This window comes from Gopherus flavomarginatus, chromosome 7 (assembly GCF_025201925.1).
Source record: "Gopherus flavomarginatus isolate rGopFla2 chromosome 7, rGopFla2.mat.asm, whole genome shotgun sequence".
In the NCBI taxonomy this organism is placed as follows: Eukaryota; Metazoa; Chordata; order Testudines; family Testudinidae; genus Gopherus; species Gopherus flavomarginatus.
The window spans coordinates 106,232,949-106,247,780 of NC_066623.1; the positions used below are offsets into that span (position 1 = coordinate 106,232,949).

Below are 14,832 nucleotides of genomic sequence, written 5' to 3' on the forward strand. Positions count from 1 at the left end.
TTTGTCCAAAAGATAATCTTTATTTAGCTGACAATATTTATCAGACAGAATTCCACTTTTCTTTTTTCAAAAGCACAGACTACATTGTGAGGTTTCAAAATTTCCTTAATTGCTCAAAGATATTTGGTAATAAAATAACAGTACCAATACTTACCACTTATGTCTCTGATGATTTCAAAGTAATTTATGAAAATGTACATTATCCCCATTTTATAGCTCTAGAAACTAACAATGAGAGATTAAGAGGTTAAGTAAATTGGTCAAAGATGTACAAAAAGCAAGTGGCAAAGTTAGAAACAAAATCCAGGTTTCCCAAGTCCTAGTCTCATGCTCTAATCCCAGGCAAACATCGCCTATCCTATTACCACACGTGATTGGAGTTTTTCTGTTTCTTGATTGGTCAGGATTTTGAAACCTCACTAATGCGTAGTTTTATTTACCATAGAGTACTACAGCTGATAAGATATGCAATAAGCCAGTTAAAAAGTTCATTCCTAAAGCACACATTATTGCAATTGCTAGACAGGTTACTCACCAATCTGGAACCAGAGGTCTCTCAATTATCTATGGTACTAAATAGCATGAAATGGACAGGTGCAATAACCTTTTTGTACGAAACAATGAAGAGCATGTAATTGTCTGCATCCTTAGGATTAAAAACCAAGATCAAGATTGGTATTATATGCCATGGGAAAAATTTCAGGATACTGATAATTAAATAAGCCTGTGATAGAAGCTCTCACTCATTCTGTACAAAATAGGCTGAATATGGAGTAGATAAGCTATGAAAATCCAATAAATTCCATAGCACGTATTGCTGACTGTGTGCACTCCTTTCCATTGCATACAAATTCAGGGGTAGCAAACTAGTAATATATCTCAAAAAGTTTTCAGTAGTAAATCAGATGAAATTCTAATGTTTTATTTGTCCAATCGTCAGGATGTTCCCAGAGCACTCAATAGCCAACAAAGCAGAGTACAAACCTAAAATAGGTCTTTTGGGGTTTTAAGATTGTTAGTAAATTTTTTTTTTAATATTTATCATTTATCTTTATGCACATGAAATCCTAAAATACAAGAATCCAGTTTAGAACTTCTCTTCCCTTGAATCATTAATTTCAGTGATTACTGTATATTTAAGATTACCTTATTTTATATCAATTGAATGTACAGCTAAGAGTGTTGGTACTTATATCTTTTTCACTCCCTCATTCTAAACACGATAAAAGCCTTATTGTTGCCATTACAAAACAAGAACGTCCAATTCACCTCTTCTCATTGCTGACTGTTACTTGGCCTTTATGTGTCTTGCTTTATATGCCATCACATATGTAGTGATTTATTTATTTTTTTTTTGCATGGCCTGGCAACTCCTATTTTAGGTCACTGATGTGCTATCTTGCCTTAAGGAAGTCAACCTCTCTGAAACCATTTCTGCCCTCATCTGGAAATGGAGAAAAATATTAATCTACTCTGTCTGAGTTGGCGAGAGCATAGGGGTTGCATACCACTATACAAGTGCTAAGTATTTATCTTTCAGTCATCAAAATGCTTTGCTTGGTTTAATTTTGATCATCCTCCTATCTAATTTAATAGAAAGCACAACTATTTCCAGCCTACATTTCTGTTCCGCCTTCTTGGTATCGTTTCAGTCTTTAATCTTCTTTGAGCAAGTATTATATGATCTTTTTAAAACAGAGAACATGCTTGCACCTCCTAATGATGCATAAGTTCCTTGAAATGAGTCACCAAGCTTTGATTCACCTCTTCACCTAATATTCTTGCTTTAATAATTTCTTGATCTTTTGTTTTTTTCACATTCAAACTGACATGATTTTGGTTTTCTTCATGTTCATCCTGATTTTAATATTCAGTTCTTCAGTGATTATTTCAAAGATGATTGTCATCTCCAATTCTTCATTTTATACGAATGCCCTTTTCTTCTCATTCAAGTGTCCTGAAGGTAATCTCGAGGCAGGAGACAAGACTTTGGAAAGAACACTTTGCCTACCTATACAGTACAATTAAGCCCCTATATATTCAGATTCAGCCTTAAACCAGAATTTCTTTGGTTTTTGTAGCTTTAAAAATCAGAATCTTAATGTCAGCCGAATTTCAATTTTTATGGTTTAAAAGTAAAATAAAATTAAGATGATTAGATTAAGTCTAATTTCAAAAAAGAGGAATATTTTGTACAGCATAACATAACATTAACTATATAATCCTTTAAAGGCCGTGGGGATCAAAGGTCAACAGCATAAGGGTGTGCTTTTTGGTTAAAAAATAGTTAAAGAACAACCCTTTTGTAACATTTTTGACAGCAATGAAATCTGTTATATGGCTGATAACTGTGCCCTCAATGAAATGGCTTATACTGTGAAATGCTATGCCTCATCTGCAGACGCGTGGGGATTTTTTTTTTTTAATGCTTACACGCAATGTGCCGCAGGTGGCATGTGATGTGAGCAGGATTCGTTACCGAATTTGGTCTACTGGTTGGATCATTAGCTTCCTCGGCTTGGGCCACGTACTGACGGGTTTCCAATATCTAAAAAGAACCTGTGAAAAGCTAAATGGTATTTTATGCTAATTAAAATGAACAATTATTATTACAAATGGAAAGTACGTGTGGCAAGAGCCAAATTACTTGTTCTAACAAGAGCTCCTTCAGCACAAACTACATTTACAATTGTTTTTTAAAGAAAATTTCAGGCCAACTTTCTTCTGTTGTATATTTTGTTACAGAAATATATTCATTGAAGCTTGGTAATTTTATGACTTGACGCTTTATTTCAAGACCCAATATAGTGAAGGAAGCATCTCTGTCTTCCTTGTAGACAAACATTTGTGTTAGGAAAGGTCAAAAAGTACATAACACAACCTCCCAGTTTTCTTAAAGACTAGCTGAGATCAGTGGGATAAAGATGAACCGAGGCAAAATGGAAATGATGCTGGAGGGAAGTGGAGAGTGATGTCAAGTAGCTGCCTCCCCTTTAACATCCCCCAAAACTAAGGGCATCTGCCCACAGATTGTTACATCAGTTTCTAGCCTTCAGATCCATTTATATGCTTCACTACTACTTGACAACCCAACAGCCACAGCAATGAAAAACTGGCCACTTCCATCTTTGGTGGGCCAGAAGACTGCATACCTTACTGGGCAGACTTAGCTACACTGAAACACCAACTTACAATCCCCAGCTTGATTATTTCACATTATATCTAACAGTAAAGCCACAACCCTGATACAGCTTCATCTGATATAAACCACAACGGCTCATCTACAGAGCATCTCAGGTCACTGCGAGCACACAACCCTATGCTGCAAACGCTGCCCTAGCATCCCATGAATACAGAGTCCAATTCAAGGTCAACTTTCCCTCCCCATCCATGACCTTTTACAGCTATGTTCACTGCAACAACAAAACTCTCATCCAGAAACAGAAGATGCATGAGCATAGGAGTTTTCTTAAGAGTTGGACACCACAACCATGTAACTCACTCCCAGCAGAGAACTAAGTTAACATACTGACTTGTGCAATCTAGATTACCAGGTGCTGTAGTCTGCCTAAACAAAGAAAAGAAAAGGGGCGTCAGGTAATTCAACAATAATGTCCTGGTCAAGGGAAGTAATGACAGCATTCTTAAACAGACCTGTGTAGTTATCCTTCAGAATGGACCACTGAAATGAGTTGTAAATAGGAAATCCTCAGGGCTCCAAGTGGATACACTGGATCCCACAGTGTAAAGAAAACCACACACCTGGCGCCTTTAATGTAGTATTCATACATCTCAAAATTAGGCGCCTTTATACTACACACACTCAATTTTCTATACCCCTGTCGGTGTGCACAAAGGTTATTCCATGCATTTCCTAGCTATATAGAAAGGAACACTAGCTATTTTCCACAAGAGCCTTGGTGGGTTACTTTCAATTAAAATCAGTTTAATGGATTTCTATAAGCTCTAGCATTTCAGCAGCAAATCAAAAGTGGTCAACAGTTTTCGGATACAGTAAAAAAAAGAAAAATAATGTTTACATAGCCCATATAGTTTGCTGGTTTCCAAACATTGTGAGCAATGAGGGTTACAATGACCAAATAGCAAAAATTAAAAAGATTCTCTTTTGCGCATGAAACAGTAAGTCTGATTACAAACTTACCAAATCATTTTTACCCCAGATTCTTACTGTTTTTACTCTTCCAACTATTTTTTTAACCACACTTGCTATTCCAGAAATCAATGCTTTATACTACAATATGGGGATTTTCAGTAACTAAATGATTGGTAGTGAAAAAATATGCTGGATATCTGTAAAGTCAGCGCAGTTGCAACTTTTAAATGTTCTTCATTCATATCACTTAACTAGTGGAAGTGCTCTGCAAAGCTGAAAGGTTGTTTCCTAGTCTCCTTTCTCTGCTCACTGGGCCAGAAGAGGCATTGGAAGGGCAGTTTGCTCAGCTTGTATGTGTGTGAAAGAATAAGAGATTTTCATTAACCAAGAGCAACAATCTGCAGAAGGTTGGAGTAGCCATGAGAGTGAAGGGAGTCCCATCTAGTACGAATGGGAAAAGCGGTGGAGAAGGTGAGAAACCAAAGGGCTTTCTCAACGTATTGCAGGATCTATCCCAATCCAATAAGCTTTCCTGTTAGTTATCAAATGCAACATGACAATGAATGTAATGCTATTTAAAGTAGCAGCTGCATCAATACGTTCCTCAACAGGTGCTACTAGGAGAAGGAAATGACACACAAGAGGGAACATTTCCTCTTTTGTATTGTTGTTTTATTTTGTAGTAAGATCCATGTATTATATAAAATATAACAGGAAAACTGAACAAGTCTATAAAATAAATTGAGTCCAGATGACAAACCACAAGAGCTCTGCTTTTGCAGTTTACGTTGATGTCGCTAGAACTCTCATGTACTGATAACTGTAAAATACAAGGCTATCTAGTGTATGAACCTACGTAGAAAGCTGATATGTCTCAGAATTAAGCTATAGTTTAGATGATAAATGTAGAGAAAAATGGCTTTCCTAAGCCACAGCTGCCCTTGACACAGGTTAACAGTGATGCCAACTATGTTGTAATGCAAGTTACATCAAGCACCTTTAAAGAGCCTCTGACAAAGGGATTCACATTGAGCATTTTGAAGGAAGGTTCAGAAAATACTGCAATATACCAGTGATACTTCCAAAGTCCTCTGCATGCCTACGGAAGGTTTGTGGTTTTTAATAAGCTGCTATAGCCATGACATCAAACCTAGAGGTAGGTTATAGGCAAAGTTAGATAGGCCAAAAAAATCCCTTGAGCCATTGCACAAACTGCCCAGCAGGAGGCTACAGCAATATGATCAATGACCTCTTTCTCTCACATTAAATATCATCCACAAGACACTCTTCATTTCTAGTGCCCTGGAGAATGACAGTGCCTTATCAGCTCCTAGTAGCTACAGTTATGGCACTGGAACAGCCCAAACAAAGTCCTTTAAGCAACAGTATGTTATTGTGCAAAACTAATGCACTGAATTGTTACCAACTGGATGTCCAAGTTCAAGAACTGACTCGACCTAGCTCTTCTGGATGGTAGAGAGAACTAATCTTCTCTTAAAAGTAGCAAGTAATATTCCTGGGAAGTACACCCACATAATCAAGAGGAGAACATACTGCTTAGTCTATGTGGAATGGGTTGAACAAACAACAGTTCTATAATAAGGGACTTGAAATGAAGGCTGATAGAATTGGCTAAAGTTAAAGGAGGAGTAGAGGGACACAGCGAGAAAGGAATTTTAAAAAGAAAAATAAGCAAACCTTCTAGGTCTGTTTTTAAAAATGTTACCACACCAAACAGGCTGTAAATATCCTGTCTTTGGTATCATTTGGAACCAACATGAGGTTGATAGCAAATAGCATGTGAACATTTTCAACATGGAAGAGATAGATATTTGCAAGTACAATAGTTAACACAGCAAATTAAACCCAAGTCTTAATGGCAGAATGCCTTGAATTAATGAAATGTGGACAAGTAAGACTTTCACTTTTCACCACTTTCTGTGCACTATTTGGTGGGAATAAAAAGTAACAACTGTAAAGATTTGTTTTACTTCTACTTCTGAGGGCAAAGGGAAGGTTAAATAGAACTGTTCTCCAATTTGTTCTCCACTATATGTACACCCACACCATACACATATGCACATGCACACACCCTCAAACTGCACTGACAATTCTTATTTTTTGACCGAAAAAGTAGATCCTGGGAGTAAGTGCAAAATGCAAAATCAACTGACAGAAAATGCTGAACAAACAGCATAATTAAAATACAAAATATTTATATTACTGAACTATTAACAGGTGATGTTCTCTGTTTCTGTAAAACTTTGGAACCACATAGCTGATTTCTTAAATCTAGTCCAAGCCATCTTCCAGAACTATTAATGATTTAATTCGCTTCGTTCTTTGATGCTTCATCAAAGTTTTCTACGAGATCTGAAAGAGATGGAAATATTTGAGAGTCATTTCCCCAATAACGCTGTCTTCATATTTTTTAAGAAACTATGTAACTTTACCTAAGATACCAAATAGATATTAATTATACTTAATGATTCCATAGTGCTTTTCACCTAAAGATTTCAAAGGATTTTGCAAAAGGGGCATCATTTGCAAAAATGAAGAACTTGAGGCACAGGAAGGTTAAGATCCAAATTTCTAAAACATCCACTAACTTTGGATGCTCAACATAAGATGCCTAGATCTCATTTTCAGAGGTACTCTTGCTGACTTCACTTGGACTGGCGAGTACTTAGCACCTTTTAAAATTAGGATTTAGATGTGAAATTGGGCAGAAACTTTAGGATAGACCTATGGACCATCAAGGTCAAACAGCATGTCAACTCCAGAGATTGAATTTCAGCCTTAGATAATAAACTACACTGATGAACAGAGAAGATCATTGTGTTACAAAACACAAATTAATAGTTCCCAACAATCTACTCAAAAGAACAATGCTAAAAACAATGGCATGTGGCTATAAGTTATTTTTTTTCTTTTAAAGAGAATTTTCAGAACCTGGCAGTAGGTGGAGCTTAGTAACTCCTATTACAGAAATGAGCATGCATTTAAACAGTCTGATCTGAAAAGATAACCCAATGATTACTACTCAAAATTCATATAGCATTTTACATCCTGAAGTCACTGTACTAATATTAAATAGTTAATCCCCCCAAACCCCGATAGTATTTATCCTTATTTTACAGATGGTAGGACACAGATAGGTTAAGTGATTTGCCCAAGGCCACACGGTAAGTTAGTGTGAAATCTGCAATTCAGGAGTTCCTTATCTCAGTTCCATGATCAGTCCATCATACCAAACTGCCTCTCTAAATGCAAGAGAAATATAGCTGCACAAATCTAAAAATATAAATCAGAAAGGTAACTAATAATCTCAAATTGAAGAAATAGAATGAGCTAGTAAACCTACCGGGGACATCATCATCTTCTTCATCAATGTCTTCAGATTTTGTTGCTTTGCTATCCAACACTATAAAAAAGTTGTGTGTTAGGTATACGTTTTAACACAACAATTAGTCCCATTTATACAATACTACTCTCTCGCAAAACAAAAGCCATAATTTATAGGTTAAAACAGGAAGTGGATATTTTCTGATTTCTATTGGCGGTTACTACAGTAAGGCGAGACCATTCTGAACAGTACAGCATTCCCATTTAGGGATCCCTAAGAAACCTATCATTCCCCTGTAAGTTCTATTTAAATAAAACTACAGCTTTAAGAGTACTGGAGCCCTCAACATACCTGTCAAATCTACTCAAAAATACGAAAAACTACAGAACAGAACAATTCCTTCTTACCAGTTTTCCTTTCCATTACTCACAGAATTCTGTAACATCTTCAGAAGTGTACTAAATGTGGACTGGTCGCAAGGATTTTTAATGTATCAGAACAGGCTCATGTCTCCATTTGAAATTTAGACAAATTGGATTTTTTTTTTCCTTTATGGCTACTAGTAACAGAGAAAATTATTTGGTTTTTTTCTGTCTTGAATTGAACTCTTGGCTCTTCTAAAACATAGGAAAAGTAAAAAAATTAAAATATATGTTTAAATTGTCTTGGTTCTCTTGGGGATGGGCAAATTTGTTGGACCTTAGAACAAGCAGTAGGTAATACCTAGTTCCATTTTACATCTATATATTTTATGCTTTCTTTAGAGCTTGTTCAAAAATATTTTTAAAAAGTATACATAAAAAAAATTTGAAATTAAGAATTGGATTTCTCTCTGTTTGAATGAGTGTGGGGGTAAGGACTCTAGTTTCATCAATACACAACATGAAATGAAAAACTATAAACTCCGATATGGGAGTTTACAACAATACAGATAATAGCACTGTGCACAAAGTTTAACTACTGTGCTTGCTCAGCCTCTGTTTTTAAAGCTTAAGCCTCCAATATTTTAATAAGAGCTGATGAAAAATATACACTATTGAAAAAGTGACTCCCCATTTCTACCTCTTTTTCCTAAGAAAGTTGATTGATAACCTAGCAATTGTAAAGCAAGTTCAAAATTGACAGGTTTCAAAGAGCTAAGATGCATTCCCCCAAATAGAATGTTAAATTCAAAACACCAGCTCCTGCCCCCTCTGCCACACATACCCCTTGCAGTAGTCCATGGTGATGCTACAATACAGACTGCATCAAGTACTGTATATCTTTCAGTAAGACAAAGTCTTTAAACTGTTACCAGTGTATCACAGTTCTAAAGGTTTTACAAAGTGATGAGATACTGGGACACTAAATATGTGCAATGAAAAAGAGGAAAAACGTAATTCAGTTTCACTTTTTAATGATCTGAGAATAAGTTTAAAGTGTATGGCTGCTTTTTTAAGAAAAATGGAAAGAGGTGGTGAGCATTGAACCCATTATGGATTTAGAGGGGGAAAATATTTTATATAAGACTATGATTACTTCAAAATGAATTCCTGAACAGAAGAAACTGACTTCCTATATCCAGGTGAACCTTGAATTACTGTTAGTTTTATGTATTTAAAGCAGCATTTTAGGTAAACATCTCACTACAATAAGTGTTCAATATCAAAGTGTAGCATTATCAAATATGTTTAAAAGTATCAGTTAACTAGTTTATTCCAACTGTTATAATATGCATCTTCCTCAACAGATTTTATGGCACCAGCATTTTATCTGTATAGCTATCACTAACCTTTTATTCTGCCTCTAAACGTTACTTCAACGCTTGCAGAAATTTCTATCAAGTTAAAAGTTATTAGTTTAAAAATAATAATTTATATCAATCTATCTTTTTTATATTTCATTCTATATTCCTGAAAACAGAAGACATGTTTCATCAAGTCATGAAACCATATACTCAATATTGCAAGGTATTTTAAAACACAGTACAACTGACAAACATGCCTAACTTGTAACTGAAAAAATTTGCCCTTTTTTTCCCACATAGCTGGGCCTACATAACAGAGTGTTGAAACAGACAGAAAATAGGCGTTTCATTACATTACTACAACACTGTTAAGTGGATAGCAATATTAAGTGAAGAGCAGAACAGCTTATTTCATGGTGATATTGATGAGAACAGAAAGTGCTTTTGGAATTGATAAAAATCCAACATCTATCAGCAAGCCAAACAGAAAATACATGGAAAGCTAATGATCACAATGTTATAGTTCAGGGAGATTTAAGGTGCCTACTCATATCATAAAGTAGAAAGCATTAAGTCTAATGCAGTGATATTTAGTTTCACACACTCTGTGCTAGTCAAGATGTTAGGAAAAGTAGTATAATTAATATAGAAGAAAACTGTATTGCATGAAAAGGTCATCTCTCATAAGAACGAGTGACGTTTACTGTGAAAATAGTTTTGGTGATTTATCTGGATTAGTAAACACAAAGTATTAGGCCAAGTATAAAGTTTTCCAGAGGGTCTACATCACACTGGCACTTTGGAAAATTTTACCCCAAACCTTTTCCAAAAGGTGATACAACTTATTTAAAATTTTCAATAAGACGGTCCAAATAGGGACACTCACCTTGTCTTGGGAACTGTTCAGCTAACTTCCTGAGACTTGTTAAACTGTCAGCACCAAGTTGGCTTAAGATTCCCGGGAGCATTTCTGTGATCGGTTTAGCCTCTGCATGACCAGTAATTGCAAAAGTGTTAGCGGAAAGGGAAGCTTGGACCTTGGGATTGTTGAAATGAATAACTGTTCCATCATCTTTTATCATATTCACCTATTTAAATACAGAACAATTAGTACATTTCATGCATTTCACTAATATACTCTCATAGTTTTGTCTGTACAAATGCTGCAAAACAACATTGTTTATATTAACATTTTTAAATATTCAAGCCTATATTTAGAGAATTTAGAGAAGTCTCTACAATTCTTAGAGAGTAATAAAAATGAATAAAAAAGATTATAATTAGCCAAACCTGTATGGAAATGGAATATAGGTTTATAGTAGAAGGACATGAACATTGAATGGAAATGCAGAATTTGAGAGCTGAAGTTCCTTTATGAAACTAGTATTCAGATAAGCACGTGAGCAAGCAATGGATTACTGTGTTCTATCGTGTTACCATACCGTTAAATTAATTGTTTTGGTTAAAAAGTGACCTGCCAAGGACAACAATTTATATAAATCATCATGCTCCAGAGCATAAGCCAATTACCATTTGGCAAGAGATTAGAGGGAAAAATAAATGCACCTCCTGCTTCCATGGTAAATACTTGAAAATGTAGGCCCAAATACTGCAATATGATGCACACAGATGGACCCCTATAACTGCACAAAGTCCTACTGAAGTCAAAAGGAATCTATGAGAGTGCAGGGATCCACCCATGCACATCACGGGATCCTTAGGCTCCAATTCTGCCGCCACAGACGTCTATGCCCACACAGTCACACCAATGTCCCTTTGCGTGTTGAGACCTTGACCATAGGCATGATGAAAATTTTCACTTGCTTCTAAATCATCTGGAATTAGCCACTGCGATTAGATGGACCACTAGTCCATTTCTGCCTCTAAAGAGGAAAAGTATATCTGAGTTTTGTTTTAAACTAGATGAAGGAGGAAAGAAAACGAAGGGTATTTTTTTTTCTGAAACTGAGAAAGAATGAGTGTGAAATAAGAGGGTTTTGGAAATGTCTGTATTTTAAAATAAGGAAAGAAAAAGTCCTGGTAAACATAGTCAATTGCAGCATATTTATAACATTGTGTTTTGTTTTGTTTTTTATTATAGCCATTCAATTTGTTTTTAACTGAGATTTTATGGGGAAAAGGCAGAGACTAAGATTAAAAACAAATACTGAAGATTTGAGTGCCTAGGGAATGTTTCTACACAATAAAGATTAATTTAAAATAATTTAGAATTAGACTCTAAACCTGATTTTAGTCAACAGTTCTCAAAGATGCATGATGTCCTTTATGCCTGGAACTTGTTTCAGATATCAGTGTGCATGGTGATCATTCTTACTTAAACAGTTCACTATTCTTAACCCAACTCACTGATAAGTGCGCTTACACACACACACACTTCAATCCTACAAGCTGTCCTCCACAGATAGAGCCCTCTAAAGTCAATGTGGGTCTGGCCAAGTGGAACAACTTTCAGGAGTGAGGGCCCAGTCATTAAAATGGAAGCCAGCAGTATCCAGATATCATTCCTTCAGTTTCCCAGAACAGTTTGTATCTGAAGAGTTTTGTCTGTGCATTAAGATTTTAAGCTCTGGGTAAAGGGAAGAAAGGACTGTGTTCATCTTTGAATTTTGTACAGCACAGAGCACACTAATGGTGCTCAAATAAACGGTCTAAGAAAATTAGGATAATTCATAGTCACCTATAGGAGGCACTAGGACCTCTTGAAGGAGCACGTCTCCACATACACAATACGAAATTTAAAATTAATCACTTGTATTGCGTTTCTTCAGCCAAATACTGCAACAACATTTAATTTATGGTCACTTCTCTCTACATATTATCTCAGCATTCTCTTCATTTGTACACAATGACACATGGGAAGGTCAACTTTCTCTGGAAGGTAAATGTTAAAATAACTCTGATGTTCCTATAAAATGTGTATTTTTTAAAAAGATACTCTAAAAACACTGAAGAAGTTCCATTACTGTCTAGTTGGGCCAGATTCTGCTAACTGGGATCATATGTAGAGAGCGAGTATTTAGTGTCTTAGAAAAATGTTTAAAAAAATCTGCTCCGTGTGATTGTTAAACAATTCTGTATGTTTCCATGTAACAGAATAGTAGTCAAGTCTTGCAATCTAGAAAGAGGTCCACATTATGTTTCTCCTTTACATTTTGTACAGCATCCGGCACGCTGTTTTGCTTACCAAGTAACTTTAATTTAGAGTCAGAAATGTTTAACTGTAATCAAATTCAGACAAATCAATTTTACTAAGAAAAAAAATCACGGGAGTAGATTTTGTTTTTCAGCCATTCAAAGGTATAGGCAACACAGGCAACCAGCCAGTTTCCAATACCAATAGCTTACAGTAATTGGGGTGCAAATTCCATTATCATTTACACCAATTATGTAAATCAGGAGTAACTTCACTGAAGTCAGGGAGTTACACTATGTGAGATGAGAATCAGACCCAACTTTTTTTTAGCATTTCAACATCTAGCCAGCTGTCATTTTTAAAGTGAACAATTTAGACAAGGCAATTAATTTATTATAACACTATACCTCTTCAATTCCAGCAATATTATTTACTGCCAATTTTTTGAGTGAACTCTGAAGTTTTTTGTCATCAGCTGTCGCTGTCCTGTGTACCACCTTCTTCTTTCTGCGAGCTGTACCCTGAAAAAGTTAGACAATGCAAGAAACATTAGTCAGCAACTCTGAAAATCTGACACTGCAGTCACATGTACCATAATATCAACTAACTAATTTAAACAAAAAGGAGTTGCTGAGTACTGCACTTACATTGTAAAAGCTGCTTTGATAATTATCAAGTCTGGGTTGACAACCTGGCCCAGTTTTCCGAAGTTCACAGCAAATGATACAGAGCTGAACAATTCTCTCCAAAAAGATACACTATTCCACAAATTTACAGTCATACTACCCCAGCATGCTCCAACTCCATCTCTCTAGAGCAGGGGTAGGCAACCTGTGGCATGCATGCGAAGGCAGCACGTGAGCTGATTTTCAGTGGAACTCACACTGCCCGGGTCCTGGCCACCGGTCCGGGCGGGCTCTGCATTTTAATTTAATTTTAAATTATACTTCTTAAACATTTTAGAAAACGTATTTTCTTTACATACAACAATCGTTTAGTTATGTATTATAGACTTATAGAAAGAGACCTTCTAAAAACATTAAAATGTATTACTGGCACGCAAAACCTTAAATTAGAGGTGAATAAATGAAGCCTCTGCACACCACTTCTGAAACGTTGCCGACCCCTGTTCTAGAGTATAGAGAAGTCCCATGACCCGAAGTTCTTTTCGGTTTACTCTTTTTTAAATTTTAGTATGTTAGGCTTTACCTGGATAAGTTTTTTTCTAGGGGTTTTTAAGGGTTTCAGTATAAGATTTCAAAGGGTTTCAAATGGTTCAATATAAGAGATTCACACTGGCTTATTTACAACACAAAGCGTTTTACAGCAAGTTCTCAATAAGATGAAACATTTACATTTTCCTTCTCCCGCCCGCCCGCCCCCCCCAAGATGTTCTCCTCCTTATTTTCCAAAAGTTATTTTAAGAAAGGCACAAAGTTCATTTTGCCAGAAAGATAATTCATCAATATCTTAAATTTAAAAGCAGCAAAGAATCCTGTGGCACCTTCTAGACTAACAGACGTTTTGGACCATGAGCTTTCGTGGGTGAATACCCACTTCGTCAGATGCAAAATGTCTGTTAGTCTAGAAGGTGCCACAGGATTCTTTGCTGCTTTTACAGATCCAGACTAACACGGCTACCCCTCTGATCTTAAATTTAAGCTCATTCTACAAATATGGCAAAACTGTATTTTTCATATTTAATGAAGTTTATATGCTACAAACTTCTACAAACACAAACACCTTTCTACAATTAGGCATTAAACTAATGTATATTTAAAAGATGAAGTCACCAAATAAAATATCCTTGTATTGGCAACCAGTTGTTTTGGATTTAAAGAAAGATACTTTCCAGGCTCCAACATGCTATGATCCTGATCATAACAGCAGTATTATTTCAGACTCTTAAAATATACAAAGAAAATAAAACATGGCAGGTCTCTCTATGAATTTAATGTTGTTTTCCTCTTACCTTTCCGCCTATTCGGACCTGAGCTTGAAGCTTGGCTAACTTTTCTTGATTCATGATGCTGTGTCTGAAGAATAAGTATACTGACCGTATTAGCATGATGTTAAATTTTAAGTTTATTACATAAATCTCAATTTTTATATGACTCTGCTTTTATTTAAAAATATTTTAAATGTACATTATAAATTTTCAAGTTCATCGTAATGTCCTTTAAAATAATATCATAAGCAACAAAAACATATGCTAACAAGAGCTAAAGACAATATTATGTGTAAGCCACATCATCTAACTCAGTGGTTCTCAACTAGGGATCTGGGACCCATGAGCAGGTTTCAGGGAAGGTCTGCCAAAATAAACCAGAGTAGGGCTGGTGTTCAACTCACTGGGGCCTGAGGCTGAAGCCTGATCCCCACTGCCCAGGGCTGAAGTCAAAGCTTGAACAACTTAGCTTTGCGGGTCCCCTGTGGAGTGGGGCCCCAATCAATTGCCCTGCTTCCTACCCCTAATGCTAGCTCTGGCTTTT

At 36.0% G+C, this 14,832-nt stretch overlaps 1 protein-coding gene across 1 annotated transcript in view; it reads right to left on the minus strand.

Moving 5' to 3' along the window:
• Nucleotides 1–14,832, minus strand: part of BTF3L4 (basic transcription factor 3 like 4) — a 16,687-nt gene continuing 1,855 nt past the window's right edge. The window contains exons 2-6 of the mRNA XM_050961688.1: nt 14,313–14,376; nt 12,748–12,861; nt 10,073–10,274; nt 7,479–7,538; nt 1–6,487 (exon numbers count right to left, since the gene is read on the minus strand). Of these exons, the coding sequence (XP_050817645.1) occupies nt 6,441–6,487; nt 7,479–7,538; nt 10,073–10,274; nt 12,748–12,861; nt 14,313–14,366 (477 nt within the window). The 5' untranslated portion in view covers nt 14,367–14,376 and the 3' untranslated portion in view covers nt 1–6,440. The remainder of the gene's footprint in view (nt 6,488–7,478; nt 7,539–10,072; nt 10,275–12,747; nt 12,862–14,312; nt 14,377–14,832) is intronic.